The sequence below is a fragment of the Sorex araneus genome, chromosome 2 (genome assembly GCF_027595985.1).
Source record: "Sorex araneus isolate mSorAra2 chromosome 2, mSorAra2.pri, whole genome shotgun sequence".
NCBI classification, from domain to species: domain Eukaryota; kingdom Metazoa; phylum Chordata; class Mammalia; order Eulipotyphla; family Soricidae; genus Sorex; species Sorex araneus.
The window spans coordinates 235,859,060-235,880,325 of record NC_073303.1 but is presented as its reverse complement, the minus strand read 5'-3'; the positions used below and the strand labels follow the sequence as shown (position 1 = coordinate 235,880,325).

The window sequence follows — 21,266 nt, the reverse complement described above, 5'->3', positions numbered from 1 at the left end:
TAATCTGACAGGGCAAACTGGCTCCTGAAATAAACGTTCTCTGAGCAGAAAGGAGAGCTAATTAAGAGCTAAATACTGAGTTCCGTATGTCAGACTGACTGAAATATACTTTCAACATATATTTTACTTTGCTCTTCCCCCAGTGAGGCAATACCAAACACCCCTGCGTTACAGACGGGGAAACTGAGTCGCAGAGAAACCTGGGGCACCAGTGTAAGAACTTGTAGCGTGGGGGACGTTGATAAGAAAGGAAGATTTTGTTTTCTGCGCTGTCCAACAACACCTAAAGCAAGTCACGTCTGGTATGGCAGCCTGTGCTTACGGAATAAATGCACCATGGGTATCTGATTAAATAAAAAGAGCTTTTACTTTGAAATAATCAGAGTTAAGTTGTCGCAAAATCAGAGAGCTGTCCTTTCCGAGTTCCTACCCACCCTGTATCATCCTCTTAGCAATACTGAAAAACTGCAAAATGAGTGCAATGCACAGACACTCTTTATTCACCTTATGTACTCTCAACAGGAAAAAAAAATCTTGATGTGTTGCCAACTACTCTAGCTGCTCTAGTTAATATACGCAAGCGAAAATGGCTCTAGGTAGAGTGCTGGGCATGACAGCATCCCCCAGGTGGAGTACGCGGCTGCCCCCCCCGACCACCGCCCACGGGAAAGTTCAGGCAGCCAATGAGAACGCCGGTATCCCGAGCGCAGCCGCGTCGGCACCTACAGGGTTAAGCCGAGAGGCCGGTCCTTGCGCCTGCGCGCGGCGACGCTCGGCCCCGCCCCCCAGCGCGCGCGCAGATGACCCGCCCAACCGGCGTCGCGCTATAAAAGGCCGGGTGTTGACGTCAGCGTTCTCTTCCGCCGTCGTCGCCGCCATCGTCGGCGCGACTCGCCTCGCTCGGATCTGCTTGGGAGAATCCATCGCCATCCGCCACCATGGTGAGCGACGCCGTCCGACTGGTCTCCGGCGGCGGCGACCGGACCTCGGCGGGCCCGGCGCTGCCGGAGTGGAGGCGGCGGCACCGCGCCCGCGCCCGGCAGGAGGAAGACATGGCAGAGCCGGCGGGCCTGGGGGCTGGAGGGGTCGGCCGCCATGTCTTCCTCGGCGTCCCTTTATTTTTCGCACTTCCGGGGACGCCGCCGGAGCCCCGGGGAGAGCCCCCGGGCCGGGTTGGGAGCCGCCGCGGGAGACGGGGGGAGGGTGGGTGATGATGTGGCAGGCTCTGGGATGGCGGTGGTAGCGGGGAGCGGCGGGCGCGGGCCGCCTTATGTAATTTGCGAGCGTGCGGCGGGGCGGCCGCGGGGGGCGACCCGCAGGCCCCGGGGCCTCGCCTTTTGCCCTGCCCGCGCCTCGGGGTGCGGCGCCGGCCTGGCAGCTGCGGGGCGTGGGGCTCCACGTCAGCCCCGGACTTCCCCGGGGTCAGGGGGTGCCCCGTGACACTCTGCCGGAAGGGGGGTGACCTTGGCTTGAAAGCGGGGCAGAGGGGCGGGGAGTGGCGTTGGGGGCGCAACGATGCCCGGCGCCTAGCTCTCAGGGCCAGGGGCCCCCGAGACATGAGCTGTCATTGTTACGGGACCTGCCATCTCCGCTTCGCCGGGGAACTTGGCGTTCAGGAGGTGTCCGGGAGTGTGGAGGGGGGGACGTAGGAGGCGAGGAAACGCCCCCTCCCCCCACCAGCTGTGCATGATCGATCCCTGAGGATTTCGGGAATTCTGGCCCTGTCCTGAACCCTCACTGCTCCTCCCTCCCCCACGCACCTTGTAGGTGAACTTCACAGTAGACCAGATCCGGGCCATTATGGACAAGAAGGCCAACATCCGCAACATGTCCGTCATCGCCCACGTGGACCACGGCAAGTCCACCCTGACGGACTCGCTGGTGTGCAAGGCGGGTATCATTGCCTCCGCGCGGGCTGGCGAGACCCGCTTCACTGACACCCGGAAGGACGAGCAGGAGCGTTGCATCACCATCAAATCCACGTGAGTGTGTGTATGGGGGGGGTTGGACTCCTTAAACTTTAGCTTCACAGCCTAGGGAGGTCCTCCCAGTACAGGGGTGAGGTTCTCATGGGGCCACAAGAGAGGTGGTTCGGGTCCCCTGTCAGATCAGCAGGGCCAGGAGGGGAGGTGCACAGGAGGGAAGAAAGGCAGGTGACAGGGAGCCTGGGTGTTGGAGGGTGTTGAGTCGGGTCCAGGTGTGTTGGACCTGGGCAGAGTTGGGTGGTACCTGGGAGGATGCTGGGGGAGATTGGGGCGCCTCCCTGGACTGAGTCACAGCTATGACAGGGGTTATCTTGTGTGTACGTTGTCTTTTGTTCTCTGGCTGATTCAGCTGAAGGGTGCAGGGCATCGGACTGTCCTCGTCTCCCTTGAGGTGAGCTGCCGGGCTGAGGGTCTGCGTCCACCCCCGCAGGGCCATCTCCCTCTTCTACGAGCTCTCGGAGAATGACCTGAACTTCATCAAGCAGAGCAAGGAAGGCTCCGGCTTCCTCATCAACCTCATTGACTCCCCTGGCCATGTGGATTTCTCCTCTGAGGTGACCGCGGCGCTGCGTGTCACAGATGGCGCCTTGGTGGTGGTGGACTGCGTGTCAGGTAGGCTCGGGCAGGCTGTGGGGTGGGGGGGGCCTGGGGACTCCCCTGCCAGCACCGCTGACCCCGTGTGTGGCACGCACAGGCGTGTGCGTGCAGACGGAGACGGTGCTGCGGCAGGCCATCGCCGAGCGCATCAAGCCCGTGCTCATGATGAACAAGATGGACCGGGCGCTGCTGGAGCTGCAGCTGGAGCCCGAGGAGCTGTACCAGACCTTCCAGCGCATCGTGGAGAACGTCAACGTCATCATCTCCACCTACGGCGAGGGCGAGAGCGGCCCCATGGGCAACATCATGGTGGGTCCCGCTGGGCGCTGCCGGGCTTTCAGGGGGGAGGGGGGCGAGGCTGGTCCAGACTGTGATGACCTGAGATTTCTTCACTTTGACCTGAACTGTTTTGAAGAAACACAGACTCTGAGGCTTGGCGGGGGCGGCAGCGATGGCAGTAGCAGTCCCTGCCCCAGCTGACAGCTTCTCTCCCACAGATTGACCCTGTCCTTGGCACTGTGGGCTTCGGCTCGGGCCTGCACGGCTGGGCCTTCACCCTGAAGCAGTTTGCTGAGATGTATGTGGCCAAGTTTGCCGCCAAGGGCGAGGGCCAGCTGGGGCCTGCGGAGCGGGCCAAGAAAGTGGAGGACATGATGAAGAAGCTGTGGGGCGACCGGTGAGCATGGGGAGCGCCCGCTTGGGGCTGGGGAGTGTGGGGCGGCTACCAGGCCGCTGACCTCCCCTCCACGCGCTTCTTTAGGTACTTTGATCCAGCCAACGGCAAGTTCAGCAAGTCGGCAACCAGCCCTGATGGCAAGAAGCTGCCCCGGACTTTCTGTCAGCTCATCCTGGACCCCATCTTCAAGGTGAGTGCTTGGGGGCGGGAGTTGTCTGGGCTTGGCCAGAAGGAGAGGTGGGGACAACGTTGGCTGTGACGGCGTCTTGAGAGGTGCCATTGTCACCCACTCTGGTGGCTGCCATGTCCTGGCCTCTATCTGACTCTTTCCTGACCCGCTGTGTCCACCCCAGGTGTTTGACGCCATCATGAACTTCAAGAAGGAGGAGACGGCCAAGCTGATTGAGAAACTGGACATCAAGCTGGACAGCGAGGACAAGGACAAGGAGGGCAAGCCCCTGCTGAAGGTGGGCGCTGTCCCTGGGGCTGGGGTGAGGGTGGCAGGGCGTGGCTGACTGAGACCCCTGCGCCCGCAGGCTGTGATGCGCCGCTGGCTGCCCGCCGGGGAGGCGCTGCTGCAGATGATCACCATCCACCTGCCGTCCCCCGTCACCGCGCAGAAGTACCGCTGCGAGCTGCTCTACGAGGGCCCCCCTGACGACGAGGCTGCCATGGGTAGGGGCCGCAGGGCGCCCGATGGGGACTGGGGGTGCTCTGGGCAAGGGACCCTCCTCATGGTGCTCTGTCCCCGCAGCCATCAAGAGCTGTGACCCCAAAGGCCCTCTCATGATGTACATTTCCAAAATGGTGCCCACATCCGACAAGGGCCGCTTCTACGCCTTTGGCCGCGTTTTCTCGGGCATAGTGGCTACCGGTCTCAAGGTCCGGATCATGGGGCCCAACTACACCCCCGGGAAGAAGGAAGATCTGTACCTGAAGCCGATCCAGAGGTGAGGGGGCCTGCAGGACTGTGGCCAGCCGCCCTATGAGACCGGCCCCTCTGTCACCTCTGGGGGGTGCCCTTGTCCCTCTGCTGAGCCCGATTCCCTAGAAATCCTGGGGTGGAGCAGCCCCCATCTCCCTGTGGGGTCTCTGCCCCTCGGGTGCTGGAACTCAGTGTGGTGTTTGTTCCCCCAGGACCATCCTGATGATGGGCCGCTACGTAGAGCCCATTGAGGACGTACCCTGCGGGAACATCGTGGGGCTGGTGGGTGTGGACCAGTTCCTGGTGAAGACGGGCACCATCACCACCTTTGAGCATGCCCACAACATGCGCGTCATGAAGTTCAGCGTCAGCCCTGTGGTGCGCGTGGCCGTGGAGGCCAAGAACCCGGCTGATCTGCCCAAGCTGGTGGAGGGCTTGAAGAGGCTGGCCAAGTCGGACCCTATGGTGCAGGTGGGCACACTGGGAACCGGGGGGGGGGTGCTCCGATAGCTGGACCCACCAGGGCCGCCTGTGGCTTGGCTGGAGGCTGGGGGTGCGACATGGCTGGGCATGGGGGCTGTGGGGGAGTGGGGAGCCCCAACTCACAGCCCTGGGCCCGCAGTGCATCATCGAGGAGTCCGGGGAGCACATCATCGCGGGAGCCGGGGAGCTGCATCTCGAGATCTGCCTCAAGGACCTGGAGGAGGACCACGCCTGCATCCCCATTAAGGTGGGCACCCGCCGGGCAGAGCGGGCCGGGGCACTGCCGCTCCCTGCGCCGGCCCTCACCCGCCCCTCGCTCCTCTGCAGAAATCGGACCCCGTGGTCTCGTACAGGGAGACGGTAGCCGAGGAGTCGAACGTGATGTGTCTGTCCAAGTCCCCCAACAAGCACAACCGCCTGTACATGAAGGCCCGGCCCTTCCCTGATGGCCTGGCCGAGGACATCGACAAGGGCGAGGTGTCGGCCCGTCAGGAGCTGAAGCAGCGCGCGCGCTACCTGGCCGAGAAGTACGAGTGGGACGTGGCCGAGGCCCGCAAGATCTGGTGCTTCGGCCCCGACGGCACAGGCCCCAACATCCTCACTGACATCACCAAGGGCGTGCAGTACCTCAACGAGATCAAGGACAGCGTGGTGGCTGGCTTCCAGTGGGCCACCAAGGAGGTGAGACAGCCCCTGACCCACCCTGCTGCCCTTAGTTTGGGCTGCATGGGAGGGCTGGAGGGGGTCTGCACTGGTGCTAGACCCCATCTCCCGGCTGCAGGGGGCGCTGTGTGAGGAAAACATGCGAGGGGTCCGATTTGATGTGCACGACGTGACGCTCCATGCCGACGCTATCCACCGTGGTGGCGGCCAGATCATCCCCACCGCCCGGCGCTGCCTGTATGCCAGTGTGCTGACGGCGCAGCCCCGGCTCATGGAGCCCATCTACTTGGTGGAGATCCAGGTAGGACCTGCCCCTGCTCCTGCCCCTGCCCGCCCTCACACCCAGCTCTTGGCCCCGTTGCTCACAGCTGCTACTTCTGCAGTGCCCAGAGCAGGTGGTCGGGGGCATCTACGGGGTGCTCAACAGGAAGCGTGGCCACGTTTTTGAGGAGACCCAGGTGGCCGGCACCCCCATGTTCGTCGTCAAAGCCTACCTGCCTGTCAACGAGTCTTTCGGTGAGTGCCGGGTGGGTGTCATGGCCGGGCTCTGAGGGTGCCGCGGGGTCCAGGACCACCCTGATCGCTGCTCTGTCTGTCCCGCAGGCTTCACCGCCGACCTGCGGTCCAACACGGGAGGCCAGGCCTTCCCGCAGTGCGTGTTTGACCACTGGCAGATTCTGCCCGGGGACCCCTTCGACAACAGCAGCCGCCCCAGCCAGGTGGTGGCCGAGACGCGCAAGCGCAAAGGCCTCAAGGAGGGGATCCCTGCCCTTGACAACTTCCTGGACAAGCTGTGAGCCGCCGGCCTGCACCCCGCCACCCCGGACTGTCCACAGCGCAGCTGCTCCCACCCTCGATGCCGGCTCTCGATATTTATTTCAGGATTTCGAACGCACAGAAAGGCCCTTGCAGCTGGGACTTACTGGCCTGCAGGGAGGTGGGGGGGCGGGACGCCCCACTCACCGTGTTTTCTCATTTCAGAGGGAAATACAAATGTCCAGAAAAATAAATGCATTCAGAGGTTGATGTGGGCAACTGGCTTGTGGACGTCCCCAAGGTGGGGACAGAAACTAGTCGGGGCCTGTGTCCCCTGAGCGCCGGCAGCTGTGCGGGGCCTGCGGGTAATAAACTTGATCTGGTGACCACACTGCCCTCCTGGATTTCTTCTGTGGGCAGCGATTGGCAGGTCCCTGGTACAAGCCAGCCCAGTTGCCAAATAGTCGCCAAAAGTGTACTGCAAACCATGTGCAAGCTGGCCGCCATCGCTGCTGGGCTCTGCAACGTTCTGGCAGTGAGGCGAGGTGTTGTGCAGCCACCCTGCCCATGATGCCCTTCGCTGTCAGATCTGTGTGCAAGCCCTCTGGCCCCCAAAGATTTCTAGAACCACAGCCCGCACCACGCTTGCAGACTAGGTACTAGAGTAGGGCTCCTGGGGGTACTGGGGACCCAAACGAGGGATGGCTGTGCCTGTGGCCCTGACAAGGCCACTCCTTGATAAGCCAGGGAGTAGCCCTGGTGTATGTTGGGGCCAAGAACAGGATCTCTGGGGGAGCTGGGGAAGGGCCTCCCTATCCCTGTGGTGAAAGGTGAGGTCCAGAGAGGTCAGAGAAGCTGCCGGTAAAGCAGCTCTAGGGTTCCCTCTCCCGGGTTTCTCCTGCATTAGGACCCCCTCATGGGGGATCTCTCCTGGATCTGCTCCATACTGACCCCTGCTGGCGGTGGCGGGGTTCAAACCGGGATTGGCAAACCTACATGGCAGACTTTTTCTTGGTGGCGGGGGAGGTTACACAGCGTTGCACAGGGCTTACTCCTGGCTCATACACTCAGGAATTACTGCTGGCGGTGCAAGGGGACCATATGGGATGCTTGGAATTGAACTCGGTCACCCACATGCAAGGCAAACACCCTACCCACTGTGCTATTGCTTCCGCCCCTGCACGGCAGACACTCTTGATCCCCTTTTCTGGTTCTGGGTCACTGGGCAGTGGGTGTGAGGCCTCCAGTGGGCTGAACCAGATCAGCCCAACAGAACCAGCCTGAGGCTTCCACTCCTGGTTATGAAGGGCGTGGGCTTGCAGGTGGTGCTCAGCTTTTTGGGGGGGTCAGGACAGGCCATACCCAGCAGTGCTCAGGGCTCATTCCCGGGCATATGGTCAGGGAATAAGGAAAGTGCCTGGCCCTGACCACTCCGGCCCTGGCTGGGCTTTTCATGAGTGGAGTTGAAAGATTTCAGCATAGCGGATGGACTATGAGGTTCAGGGTAGACTTTGCTGGAGCTGCTGGGTTTAAGGTGCTTCCAAGAGGCTGGGCCAAGCTTGGGTTTGGGCCCTGCACCCCCCTCGGGGTCCCCTGAGCCCTGCCGAGCGTGGTCCTTGATTGCAGGGCCAGAAGAAAAACCTGGGCACTGGGTGTGGCCCCAAAACAATAGTATGTTTTTTTTTTTTTTGCCTTTTGGATCACATCTGGCGGTGCTAGGGTCTCACTCCTGGCTCTGCGCTCAGGAATTAGTCCTGGCGATGCTCAGGGGACCATGTGGGATGCCGGGAATTGAACCCAGGGTGGCTGCGTGCAAGGCAAATGCCCTATCTGCTGTGCTATCGCTCGAGCCCCATGTTTTGTAATTTTTTACCTGTGTGTTTTAATACATCTCTAAGCCCCCATCTTTTATAATTTTGGGCATTCAATGCTAACTCCAAGCCCACCCAGTATCCTTTTAAAGTTTTTTCTCTTCTTTTTGGGTATCACCTGGTGATACTCAGAGGTTATCTTGGTGAACTCAGGTCCGGGGGTGGAACCCAGTGAGCTGCACGCAAGGCGAACACCTTACCTGCTGTGTTCTCTGGCTCTTTTAACTTACAAGTAAACTTTTTTTTTTCTTTTCTGGGTCACACCCGATGATGCTCAGGGGTTGTTTCTGACTCTGAACTCAGGAATTACTCCTGGTAGTGGTTGGGGACCATATGGGCTGCCAGGGATTGAACCTGCATCAGCTGCGTGCAAGGCAAACGTCCTACCTGCTGTTCTATTGCTCCGGGCCTCCAAGTGAACCTTTTAACTTGTGAGTCATTTTGTGTTTGCAGATAGTACAAAGGTCCACATCCTATGTGACCACTGCACATGGGTCAGGGCTGAGAAGTGTTTTATTTGAGGGTGGGACGGGGTGGACACACCAGTGGTACAGTAGCCCTTGGTCATTAGGTTGGGAGCACAGTGCTGGGAGTCGAGCCTAAATCTGATCTTTGTCCACTTACCTCTGAGCGACGATGATATTATTTATTTATTTTTTATTTTCCTTTGTTTTTCTTTTTGGGTCACACCCAGCAATGCACAGGGGTCGCTCCTGGCTCATGCACTCAGGAATCAGCCTTGGCGGTGCTCAGGGGACCATATGGGATGCTGGGATTTGGACCCAGGTAGGCCACGTGCAAAGCAAACACCCTACCCTCTGTGCCATCACTCCAGCCCCTTACTTTATTTTTTATTTATTTATTTTTCTTTTTGGGTCACATCCGGCGATGCACAGGGGTTACTCCTGGCTCTGTGCTCAGGAATTACTCCTGGCGGTGCTCAGGGGACCATATGGGATGCTGGGAATCGAACCCGGGTTGGCCGTGTGCAAGGCAAACGCCCTACCCGCTTTGCTATCGCTCCAGCCCCGGGACGAGGATATTTTAAATATGAGTGTTGCGGGCCAGAGCCGGTCCATCATTGCCTTGCACGTGGTGGACCCTGGCTCCATTTCTGGTACCCCAAAGCCCGGGAACAATCCCGCCCTGTATAAACTGACCAAAGAGTTATTTACTTATAATTTATCACTTTTTATAGGGGCTACACTTAACACTTGGGGTATCAAATTTGGCCACACATATGTTAAGATGTGATGTGCCACTTGAAATGCTCTGGCCTGGTTTTGATTTCCTGATTTTGTTTTGTGTGGAGAAAGGGGTCGGGGAGCTGGGTCTCAGGCTATTCCAGGCTTTGCTCAGGAGCGACCCCTGGTGGTGTTTTGGGCTATTTCTGGCCGTGCTCAGGAGCGTCCTCCTGGCGGTGTTTCTGGGCACCGTAACGCATAAAAACAAATCTAACATTTACTTAAAAGGGGTGACCTGGATGCCGAATCAGCTCAGGTGTCCGACATGCGAAACACATGCGAGTAAACACGATGTTTCAGCTCACCAAGTGTGAGCTGCGCATAGTAAAGGAGAGGAATAAATAGTGACCAGGGCTACCATCAACAGTAAGGGTGAAAGTTTGGACGCCAGGACCTCATACAAAAGACAACGGGCCACGGCTGAGCACTTGTGTCGCTGAGATTTCGTTGGATGACCCTTGGACTGATAGTGTATGAGACTGGGGTGGGGGCCACGGACAGGAGACGAGGTGACAGCCGGCTACAAACAGAAGGAGGTGGGATCTGGTGTCTGAAGCATCTGGCTTAGGAATGAATGTCCACTGTGCCACTGGCCCGGCTGCGTGACTTTGACATCTCTGAGTCTCGGGAATGGGGAAAAATGTTTTCCCTGCAGAGGTTGTTTGATAGCTTGTTGACAGTCCTAACTGAAGCATTAGGTGGAGGATGGGGCCCCTCAGGGATCAGAGCTCTACCGCCAGAACCAGGCCTTCGGTGCACGTTCTCGTGCTCAAGGAGGAGGGATTCAAGCCCTAATTCCGCGGTTTCAGAACCCCGGGCCGCAAGAAAACTCAGAAGGCTGCCTACTGGCCGGAAGTCAGAGTTCCAATTTCCTTAAACGTGACGGACGTCAGGAGTAGCCAATCAGTTCCGAGACAGTTGTCTGTTAGCCAATGGAAAAGTAGTCGGCTGGCTTAGGGTGGGGCGTCAAGCATTGACCAATGAACAATAGACTCTGCCTTGTGGGCGGGCACTAGCGAGCGAGGTGACGTCAACGCTGTCCGTGGAGTTGCGGCGGTGGCGGCGGTGGCGGCTGCTGAGTCCGTGGAGAGGCCGATCCCGGAGTCGGGTCCGCAGAGGGTCCGGAGCGGGGTCGACCGGAGGCTGGTAGGTGGGACGGAATTTGCTCTTTAGGGGCCTGCGGGAAGATATTTGGGGACCCTCTGGGAGGACCGGGCCCGCGATGGGGCTGAGCTGGGGCCCGCGAGGGGCGTGGTGGCCTTGGAGGCGACCTTGGAGGGGAGGGTCGGCTGGGGCTGGGGTCTTCGGGTCTGTATTGAAGCTGGGGTGAAGATGGAGTGCAGGACGTTGGAGGCGGCTCAGGTGCGCCCTTTGGGGGGTCGGGGAGATGGTGTGGGGCTCTGATTGGTCCCGTGGGGCTTTGCGGTTGCCGGGGAGTCGGTGGGGGGGCTCCGATAGGTCGCGGGGGGCCTTGGGGCAGCCGGGGAGTCGGTGGGGGTCTCTGATACATCGCGGGGGAACCCATCAGGACCGCATAGTGAGAACGGGCAGGAGTGGTGGGGGACTGTTTGCGAGAGTTGGGAATCCTTTTGTCCGCGTCCTTGGGGATTCAGGATTTGGGGTACCCCATCGCGGAAGGCGGGGGGGTTCCTCTAGGTCAGCCGGGGGACCGGTGCGAGTGTTGCGGGCGGAGCTGTTGAGGAAAGTGGAGCCAGGAGTCCGGGAGCGCGCTCTTCCCCCGACGTACACGCTCACGTGTTTTGGGGGTGTGTGCGCAGTGTGGGCGCGCTTGCAGGAATGTGTGGGGGCTCCGGAGCAGCAGGTCGCGAGGGGCCGAGGGAGGCTGGGAACCGAGGGCTGCGCCTGGTTTGGGGGGGTGATCGGAGCTCGGGGGTGAAGGTGGCAGGAGGAAGAGGGGTGTTGCTCACCCTATCCGACCGTGAATCTTCCCCAAGGAACAAGGCGCGGGAGCCAGGCATGATGTGAAACCTATTTCGGGCGGAGCAGTCACCCGGGACCTTCACCCCAACTTCCTTCCCCGTTTCTCCAGGGAACTCTCCGAGGTCCGGTCCCCAAGCCGCTGGCGCTGGGCCCTCCCCGGGACAGCCGCGGAGGCCGCAGGCGGACAGCCCGGCCACCATGTCCACCTTCCGGCAGGAAGATGTGGAAGACCACTACGAGATGGGGGAGGAGCTGGGCAGGTGAGCTGGGGTCTCCCCCGCATCGCTCAGGGGTGGGGGGGACTCGCGCACCGATGCTCTGTAGAGCGCCCCCTTGTGGCCACAAGGGGGCGCTCTACAGAGCATCGGTGCGCGAGTAGAGCCTGGGCGGGTGCATTTCTAGTAGGAAAGCTTTATGGGGGCTTCATGGGGTCCCCCAGACTCCCCGCCTCCAGCCTGTCAGTTGTTTGCAGCTGAGTTCTGTCCTGCCTGGGCCTGGGGTTCCCTCCCCACCCCCCTCACCTTTCTTTATTTCTTTTTTTTTGCTCCATTCTTCTTCCTCTTTTTGGCACCTCCCACCTTATTTGGCGATTTGGCTCCCTGCCCGCAGCCACTTGGGCCATGATGTCAGCTGAAGGGAATGTCAGCGGCGGAAGCCCAACACAGCAGAGGGAGGGGGTGGGGGGCTTTTCCAGAGTTTACCAGGCCCCTTGGGGATTCTGAAAGAACCTTCTCTGGGAAGAGCAAATGTGCGCCCATCCACGCCCCACCCCTGCCCCCACCGTAATCCCAGAGCTGGAAAGTGTATCCTGGAGCTCAGGAGGGTGAGCGCAGCCTCTGCATGCAGGAGCCCCTGGTTCCATCCCAGCACCACCATATGGACCCTCCCCCCAACCAGTGCAGGGGGGTGACCCAGAAAACAAAACAAAAAGGCATATGATTATGGCAGGTGATCAGCAGAAGGGGGGCCACACCTGCTCTGTGTAATGTGGGTTGCTGTAGGGAAGGTTAGTCAGTGATGAGGTACCACACAGATAATGGAGGGGGCCGGGTGTCTCCTAGGCTGTCCCCCCAGCCCTGGGGGGGGATCATGCCCTCACCCTTGCACCCTGCTCACATCTCCTGTTGAGGTGCTTCTTAAAGCGTGTGGGGTGCTGAGGTGACCTCCCCACCCCACCCCCCAGCCCTGCCGGGGTTGGTAAAGGCACAGCTGCTGTTGGACTTGGTCCCGGTCTGTGTCCTGGTTTTTCGGATAGAGAAACCGTGGCAGACTGGACAGGAAGTGACTCGCTCAGGTCTCAGTGGGGCTTATTCCTTGATTCTTTTCCCTTTTGGTAAAAGGCACACCCTGCTTGGTGTTTGGGCGCCCGTGTGGTGTTGGGGGTCAAACTTGTGCCTCCTGTGGACAACAGCTGGCACTCTGGCCAGTTGGATTTCCTCTCCAGCCCCAGTTCTTTCATTTTTATTTATTTTTAACTTATAAATAAATTATATTTATATAATAAATATAAATATAATTTATATTTATATAAATATAATATATAAATTTATACACATATAATATATATTTATATTTATTCTGTCACACCCGGCAGTGTTCAGGGTTGATGCCTGACTCTGTGCCCAGGGGTGACTCCTGATGGGGCTCACAGTCTTTTTTTTTTTGTTTGTTTTTTTTTTTGGTCACGCCTGGCGATGCACAGGGGTTACTCCTGGCTTTGCACTCAGGAATTACCCCTGGCGGTGCTCAGGGGACCATATGGGATGCTGGGATTCGAACCTGGGTCGGCCGGGTGCAAGGCAAACGCCCTACCCGCTGTGCTATTGCCCCAGCCCCTGGGGCTCACATTCTTGTGTGGTACTGGGTTGTGAACCGGGGGATCAAGAGCGTGCAAGGCCTGGTACTCCTCTTGTGCTCTGGAGAGAGAGAGTGTGTGTATGTGTGTGTTGGGGTATTCCCAGAGACAAAGAGTAAGAGTGTGTGTGTGTGCGTGCGTGCGTGCGTGTGTGCATGTGTGTGTGTTGGGGTATTCCCAGCAGGGGCCTGGTCCCCGGACTGCAGCCTGCCCATCCTCCATGCCCTACCCATCTTGCCACTCCGCCCACCCCTCTAAGGCCCGCCCACTTATTTGCACCACCATCTTTTAGCCCCGCCCACTCCCCCAGGCCCTGCCCACCACCTAAGCCCCACCTGCCTATTTACCTCCCAGTTTAGCCCCACCTACCTCATTGCCCTGCCCACTCCTATAGGCCACACCCACCACTTAAACATTCCTACAAAGCATCCACACCATTGATACCTCGCTCACATTTAATCCCACTCACTAGACCCCGCCCACAATTTAGCCCCGCCCACTTACCTCTACTCTGCGCTCACTATCACCCCTCCCTTCCCGCACTCACCTGTCCGCTCTGTCCCCGATGCCTCCCGCAGCGGCCAGTTCGCCATTGTGCGGAAGTGCCGGCAGAAGGGCACGGGCAAGGAATACGCGGCCAAGTTCATCAAGAAGCGGCGCCTGTCATCCAGCCGGCGCGGGGTGAGCCGGGAGGAGATCGAGCGGGAGGTGGACATCCTGCGGGAGATCCGGCACCCCAACATCATCACGCTGCACGACGTGTTCGAGAACAAGACGGACGTGGTGCTCATCCTGGAGCTGGTGTCCGGCGGCGAGCTCTTCGACTTCCTGGCCGAGAAGGAGTCGCTGACCGAGGACGAGGCCACGCAGTTCCTCAAGCAGATCCTGGACGGCGTCCACTATCTGCACTCGAAGCGCATCGCCCACTTTGACCTCAAAGTACGCCTTGCCCCTGGCGCAGAGGGGGGCAGAGCTGGGGAGGGACAGGGACAGGGACAGAGGGGCAGAACCTGGCTCTGGGCACGGAAGGACAGCTGGTGTTAGAGTGACGGAACTGGGGTCAGGGGACAGGGCTGGGAACATAGCCAGGCTTCAAGCTGGACCCTGAGCTCCGAGGGGCAGATCTGGGTCTTTTTTTTTTCTCTTTTGGGTCACACCCAGCGGGCTCAGGACTTTCTCCTGGCTCTGTGCTCAGGAATCACTCTTGATGAGGCTTGGGGGACCCTATGGGGTGACGAGGATTGAACCCGGCTTGGCCAAGTGCAAGGGTAGCACCCTCCCCGCGGTACTATCTCTCTGGCCCCAAAGAAATTTGTTTGAAGGGGGTGCCATAAATCCAGCAATGCTTGGGGGTTACTCCTGGCTCTGCATTCAAGGATCATTCCTGGTGGGGCTCTGGGGACCCTGTGGGGTGCCAGGAATCAAACTCAGGTTGGCTGTGTGCAAGGCAAGCGTCCTCCCCACTGTACTATCACCAGCTCCCAGCGGGGCAGAGATGGGCGGGGGAGAGCAGTGTGTGTGTGTGTTTGGGGGGGGTGGCAGGGAAGAGTGAGGGTCTGGTTCCTGGCTCAGAACACACCCCGTGGAGTGGGAGGGGGTCCTCTGAGAAGTCAGGGCGGCCAGCTAGAGCAGTGGGGTCCCCCCGCAGCCGGAGAATATCATGCTTCTGGACAAGAACGTCGCCAGTCCCCGGATCAAGCTCATTGACTTCGGCATCGCCCACAAGATCGAAGCCGGGAACGAGTTCAAGAACATCTTCGGCACCCCGGAGTTTGTGGGTGAGGGTGACCCCCAGGCTGCATGCCCCCAGAGTTTGTGGGTGAGGGTGGTACCGGGCTGTGTCCCCCCGGAGTTTGTGGCTGTGCGTTGGGCTCTGGGCTTCCCTGCCTGGGGGTGGGGGTGGGGATCTGTGCTGCTTCCCGGGGCTGCCATGGATACGCCTCCTGTCCCCCTAACCCCCCAGCTCCTGAGATTGTCAACTACGAGCCCCTGGGCCTGGAGGCTGACATGTGGTGAGTGGGGGGCCGGGCAGGGGACTGCGATCAGTGGCTGTCTCACATCTGCGTGCTCTGGGGGGCCCTTTGCACCCGGAATGCCTGGTCTGTGGGTGGGAGCCTGGAGGCCAGAGGGGATTTTCTCCCCTGCTCTGCACCCCTTGGGCCTGGGGGGCAGCAGCAGGCGGTGCCCACCCCATGCCCTCAGAGCCCACCCTGGGCCTCCCTTGCACCCCCACCAGCCAGCCTTGGCGTCTGCTTTGGGCTCAGACTCCGCTCCGGGGAGGGGGCTCTGGGGGAGTCTGGGGGCTGCCCCTGGCTACCCAGCTGACCTCCCCCCTCCCATGTCACCCCACAGGAGCATCGGCGTTATCACCTACATCCTGTGAGTGTCTGGCCTTGCCGGGCCCCCTGGGCAGAGGGTCGGGCAGCCCCGTGGGGGGCTGGGCAGGTGGGGCCGGCTCAGTCTTTATGGACCCCCGTGGGCTGGGTGGTGGTTCGAGCCATGTCCCCGGCCTTCAGGGGCCTGTAGAGATGGAGGCTCGGGGGTTCCAGGCCCTGCTGGCCCTGAGGAATTGGGGTGCCAAGCCTTTCCTTCCTGCGGTTCCTTCCCGATTGCTGGGGCGGAGGGGATTGGTGGGGAGGGTGGGGGCGAGTCCAGCGGCCGCCGCCACTGAGCCCCGCGCCCGGCTTGCGGCAGCTTGAGCGGCGCGTCCCCGTTCCTGGGGGACACCAAGCAGGAGACGCTGACCAACATCTCGGCCGTCAACTACGACTTCGATGAGGAGTATTTCAGCAGCACCAGCGAGCTGGCCAAGGACTTCATCCGCCGGCTCCTGGTCAAGGACCCCAAGTACGTAGGGGAGGCAGAGGATCGGGGTCCCCCTCGCCCGGGCTCGGGCAGTGGGTCTGTACCCTGACCCTGCCTTACCGCCATCCCTGTCTGGGTTGAAGCTGATTCCAACATAAAATGAGCCCGTGTTGCCGAGGCACAGGAGGGCAGGGAGGGAGCTGGCCTGGCATGGGGCTGACTTGGGGCCGACCCTTGGCACTCCATAAGGTGCCCCAAATCCCACCAGGAGTGATTGATGAGCACAGGGCCAGAAATCAGCCCAGAGCATTGCCAGGTGTGACCCCAACACCCAGCCCCCCAGGACCCCAAACAACCCAAAATACAAAACGAGCAATAGTACAGCAGGGAGGGCACTGACGGTGCACTCGGCCAATCCCTGGCATCCCATAGGGTCCCCAAGCACCGCCAGGAGTAGCTCCTGAGTGCAGAGCCAAAAGTCAGCCCTGAGCACCGCTGGGTGTGGCCCAAACACCAAAAAAAAAGTTCTTGCATTTTTTATTTTCTAGAAAAGTCATTAAAAATCCCCAGCAGGGGGCTGGAGCGATAGCACAGCGGGGAGGGCGTTTGCCTTGCATGCAGCCGACTTGAGTTCGATTCCCAGCATCCCATATGGTCCCCTGAGCACCGCCAGGAGTAATTCCTGAGTACAGAGCCAGGAGTAACCCCTGTGCATCACCAGGTGTGAATCAAAAAGCAAAAAAAAAAAAAAAAAAATCCCAGCAGGCGTGGGAGAGGGGGGCGCCTCCGTGTCGGGGTTTGAGCCCGTGCACTGATGTCCCCCAGGTGCCTCTTAATTTTTTTGGGGGGGTTTCACACCCGGCGATGCTCAGGGGTTACTCCTGGCAGTGCTCAGAGGACCTTATGGGATGCCGAGGATCAAACCTGGGTTGGCTGCGTGCAAGGCAAACGCCCTCTTCACTGTACTATCGCTCTGGCCCCCCAGGTGCCTCTTGGTGGGCCCTGCTGATCCCCCCAGCACTGCCAGGACTGCCCCCCACCCCCTAGGGGACTCCAAGTGGGGCTGTCCCACGGGTACCTGAGTTCCAGACCCTGAGGCTTCCTCTCTTTCCACAAGCTCCCCAGGACACAGAGAGACTCTGCCCCGCCCCACCCCCATGGCCCCAGCAGGCTGGCTCAGCCTGACTGAGTGGCAGGTCCTGGCCTTGTGCTGTTTCAGGGGTGTTTCGTCCACAGCCAGGAGGGTGACTATGAGGCCCGAGGACCCCCCAGCCGGTGCTGAGGCGGGGATGAGGGGCGGGGAGAGCCTGGCCACTCCCGTCCTTGGCAGTGATGGCTTTGGTAGACCCTGTTTCCGGGACTGATGCTTTGGAGTCTCTTTCAGGAGGAGAATGACCATTGCCGAGAGCCTGGAGCACTCCTGGATCAAGGTGAGCTGGGCGACGGGGCGCTCAGCCTGGGGTGAGCGGACCCCAGGGGATTGGGCAGTGGGGTGCATGGGGTCCCCTGGCCCTTCTGTGCACACAGCAGGGGTTGCGCCACCTTCCCAGACGGGGGCAGGGCTGGCCTCCTGTGCGTGCAGGGTGGGAGAATCCCTCCCACCAGGCCTGGGTGCCCATAAAGCTTTATTGACCACGGCGGGGCCCCCCCCCTCCCCGGGCGCGCCTGCGCCCCCTGCAGGCCATCCGGCGGCGGAACGTGCGGCGGGAGGACAGCGGCAAGAAGCCAGAGCGGCGGCGCCTGAAGACCGCGCGCCTCAAGGAGTACACCATCAAGTCGCACTCCAGCATGCCCCCCAACCACACCTACATCAACTTCGAGCGCTTCTCCAAGGTGCTGGAGGAGGTGGCGGCGGCCGAGGAGGGCCTGCGCGGCCTGGAGCACAGCCGGCGCCTGTGCCACGAGGACGTGGAGGCACTCACGGCCATCTACGAGGAGAAGGAGGCCTGGTACCGCGAGGAGCAGGAGGGCCTGGGCCAGGACCTGCGGCGGCTGCGCCAGGAGCTGCACAAGACCGAGACGCTGCGGCGCCAGGCCCAGGAGGAGGCCAAGGGCGCGCTGCTGGGCGCCAACGGGCTCAAGCGCCGCTTCAGCCGCCTGGAGAACCGCTACGAGGCCCTGGCGCAGCAGCTGGCCTCCGAGATGCGCTTCGTGCAGGACCTGGTGCGCACCATGGAGCAGGAGAAGCTGCAGGGCGGCCAGTGCGGGCTGCGCTAGGGCGCGCGCGCAGGGCCCGGGGCGCGCGCCGACTCCCCTCCCCACCTGCTCACCTTGCCCTCACCCGCCTCCTGCTTAGGGCTCTGGATCCGGCTTTGCCACCCCCCGAGCTTCACCCTTTGCGTGTAGGGTTGGCCATTTTGGGGGGAGGTGGGTTGGGGGTGTTCCCCGGGGATTATCGCCCTGGGTCTGGGAGGAGCCGAGGGCTAGTTCCTTCTACATGGGACTGGCCATGAGCGGCACGGACTGGCACTGGCGGGGTGGGGCTAGGAGCGGTGGGGCCGTCTGGGGCCTCGGCGGGACACTGGAGCCCCCCTCAAATTGGGTAGTGGCTGCTGACCTTCCCCAGGGTTCCCCATCTCCGCCCCTCCAGCCGAGAGGGTCAGCCTGGGCTGAGCTGACAGTAGCTCAGGAGGAGTTGGGGGTCTGGGGGAGTAGGTGGGCTGTTTCAGGGCAGACTCTTGACCTGCTGGAGCCCTCAGTGCCCCCGGCGCTCCAGGAGGCTGGAGCACACCAGCCCGCACCCCAAGGCTCATCTCCGCCTCCTAGGCACCCAGCCCCTGACCCTTCCGCCCCGCCGACCTCCCTTTCCCAGCGCCACCCCGTGAGCCCTCGGGGTGGACCTGTGCAGTCAGAAGCCCATTGGACTTAGTCTGCTGGCTAGGCGCCCTCCAAAGCCTGTGGACACGGCGGGGATTCTCATGCAGTACCGCTTTGCGCCACAAGGTGGCGCCCTCGAGCCTATCCCTGGGAAGGAGGCGCTGAGGTCCTGGGGCGTCTGAGCCCCACGTCCCCCCACCCGACTGGGGGTTTGGGGAGCAATTCTTGAGGCCTGGGATCGCTCGGGGCTGCAGAGGGCCCCCCTCCTGTCTGGAGACCCCCCCAGTCGCTAAGCGCATTTTTGCAAACTTGCACCTGCCGCAGCTGAAGGAAATAAACACGGTTGTGCTTGTCCCTCTGTCTGCCCTGTTCACTGCTCGGGGTCTGTCCCTCTGTCCGCGCGCTGCCCGCACCTCAGAGCCTCCTGTCGGGGTGTGGAGCTGAGCGCCCCGATATTGGGACTGGACTGATCTCGGTGTCTGCTTCTCATTTTAAAGTTTTTTTTTTTTTTTTTTTTTTTAATGTGCCTTTTTTTGTTGCAATGAGAGAAACTTCCAGGCCCCCGCAGTGGGGCTCTGGAGGGGCTTCTCGTCCCTTTGCGTCCTCAGAGACGCTGCCAAGTGCGGGGTCCCCTCTCCCTACTTCTGATTGGTGCCATGGCAGCTTACCGGCCCTGGCCTCCTCGCACCCCCTCGGGGACCCCTTTGCATTTCTTAAAAGCGAATTAAAGGGCCGGGGTAGGAAGAGAGCCTTTTTCGCAGCCTGCAGGGGTTCGATGCCAGGGACCCCACCCATAGGGTGCTCCGAGCCTCACCAGGAGCGACCTCTGAGCGCCACGGAATGTGGCGCTAAAACCGACCAAAACGAAAACCAAATCGAGTTGATGGCCAGGAAGAACAGTGCAAGAGGCTTAGCCCGGCAAGCCGAGGTGGCGACAAGTTCCAAATCCCGGTGTCCCCCGTGTGCCTAGTGAGGCCTCCGCCGTGGAACCCGTCTGCGTCCCTGTCCCTGTCCCTGTTCCTTCCTACCCCGTGAGTGATTCCCGGCTGCCACGCGGCCCAGCACAGCCGGTGAGCGGCAGAAAGCGCGACGTCTAGTGGACACCTGGAGTATTGCAGGCCGGAGCGATAATACAGCAGGTAGGGCTCTTGCCTTGCACGCGGGTGACCTGGGTTCAATTCCCAGTATCCCATATGGTCCCCCGAGCACTGCCAGGAGAAACTCCTGAGTGCATGAGCCAGGAGTAACCCCTGTGTATCGCTTTGTGTGACCCAAAAAGCAAAACTAAAAATAAATAAATAAAGAAAGAAAGAAAGAAAGAAAGTTGTAGCCACAACCAGGGCTGGAGCGATAGTGCAGCGGGTAGGTCGTTCGCCTTGCAGAGCCTGGCAAGCTCTCCGTGGCATATTTGATATGCCCAAAACAGTAACAACAAATCTCCAATGGAGATGTTACTGGTGCCCGCTCGAGCAAATCAATGAGCAACGGGATGACAGTGACAGTGACAGTCACAACCAGACTCTAGGGACAAGAGGCCAAGGAGCCCCTCCCCGGGGAAGGGTGAGGTGAATATTTTGCGGGAAAAATGCAAGATCTGGTAAGGCAGTGAAAGATGCTTCTTGAGAACGTTCTAGAAGTATTCCTCAAAGTGGGGGGGTAACCCACCTCCCCCCTCACTCCTGGCCTGGCTCAGGGCTTGAACCCCAGTCTGCCACATGTAAGGCAGGTGCTCTGCCTCTCTTGGGGCCCGGGTGTGGGGTTGTCTGAGGTCTGATGAGGCCTTTTCCCTTCCTCTTCCCTCCCTGTCCTTCCCCTCCTCCTTCCCCCTTCCTCCCCCCTCCCCCCTCCTCTCTCTGTCCTTTCTCCTGATTGAGCTGATGGTTTTGGGTAGACGCCGGGCTCAGGTCACCTTGATGTCCTGGACCTGGCGTGGAACCAGCGCGGGTGCAGGGCAGGGACTCGGGTGCTGGCTGTGCCAGGAATTTGTACCCATCAGGTCACAGCGTCACCCAACACCCAGACAAGGGGAGGGGCAGGCGCCGATTCTCAGTCACGAGGACTCTGAGGGCCACACCCAGAGTCTTGGGGACAAGGGCCTCACGCTGACCAGAAGCCAAGGGCCCCCCTCCCTGGGGAAGAGGCCAGTGTCTTGTGGGTAGAGTCCAAGATCTCACAAGGCAGTGACAGTGCTCCTTGAGAATATCCTAGAACAGTTTCCCAACGTGGGGGAGTCCTGACCCCCGGCTTTGCCCAGCCAGTGCGGGAAGGATCCTGCTTGCTCACAGAAGCCACATTACCTGGCTCATGCCTTCACCCTAAAAATGGGGCAGTGGACCCCTAAGGTTTTGGGCCATCAGCTCTAGGGTATCGTGTGCCTCCTGCACTCGGGTGGGTACTGGGGGTGCAGGGCAGGGATCAGCTCGGGCAGGAGGGGGGGGCCCTGGGAGGGTGCGGGGCGGGGCCGGCGCAGCTGTTGGATACCCAACAGGCTATTCATAGCTCCAGGGAGGCCCCTATAAAGCCCGGCCCGCCCGGCCCGCGGCTCCTCCAGCCCCGAGACCTTTAGCCCCCTGTGTGAGAGAAAAAGAAAAGTAAGTACCCAAACCACCTCTCCCCGTCCCCAAAGTGAGTCACAGCACAGCACCCAG

General features: G+C 60.5%; 2 protein-coding genes and 1 non-coding gene across 3 annotated transcripts; all 3 read left to right on the top strand.

The window, feature by feature from the left end:
- The first annotated feature begins 834 nt into the window (after positions 1 to 834).
- On the top strand, positions 835 to 6,476 carry EEF2 (eukaryotic translation elongation factor 2). Its single transcript, XM_004619428.2, has 15 exons — positions 835 to 941; positions 1,768 to 1,982; positions 2,416 to 2,597; positions 2,680 to 2,891; positions 3,080 to 3,258; positions 3,343 to 3,448; positions 3,612 to 3,725; positions 3,795 to 3,933; positions 4,013 to 4,208; positions 4,396 to 4,654; positions 4,806 to 4,913; positions 4,994 to 5,347; positions 5,448 to 5,630; positions 5,713 to 5,845; positions 5,933 to 6,476. The coding sequence occupies exons 1-15, from the start codon at positions 939 to 941 to the stop codon at positions 6,124 to 6,126; spliced, it is 2,577 nt and encodes an 858-aa protein (XP_004619485.1). The 5' UTR covers positions 835 to 938; the 3' UTR covers positions 6,127 to 6,476.
- On the top strand, positions 2,949 to 3,014 carry LOC129403064 (small nucleolar RNA SNORD37). The gene has a single exon (XR_008629051.1). It is a non-coding gene; the product is annotated as a small nucleolar RNA SNORD37 (small nucleolar RNA).
- A 3,736-nt stretch (positions 6,477 to 10,212) lies between the features above and the next one.
- DAPK3 (death associated protein kinase 3) lies at positions 10,213 to 18,972 on the top strand. Its single transcript, XM_004619429.2, has 9 exons — positions 10,213 to 10,346; positions 11,251 to 11,401; positions 13,575 to 13,935; positions 14,645 to 14,774; positions 14,960 to 15,008; positions 15,349 to 15,375; positions 15,691 to 15,843; positions 17,186 to 17,231; positions 17,482 to 18,972. The coding sequence occupies exons 2-9, from the start codon at positions 11,340 to 11,342 to the stop codon at positions 18,016 to 18,018; spliced, it is 1,365 nt and encodes a 454-aa protein (XP_004619486.1). The 5' UTR covers positions 10,213 to 10,346; positions 11,251 to 11,339; the 3' UTR covers positions 18,019 to 18,972.
- The last annotated feature ends 2,294 nt before the right edge of the window (positions 18,973 to 21,266 follow it).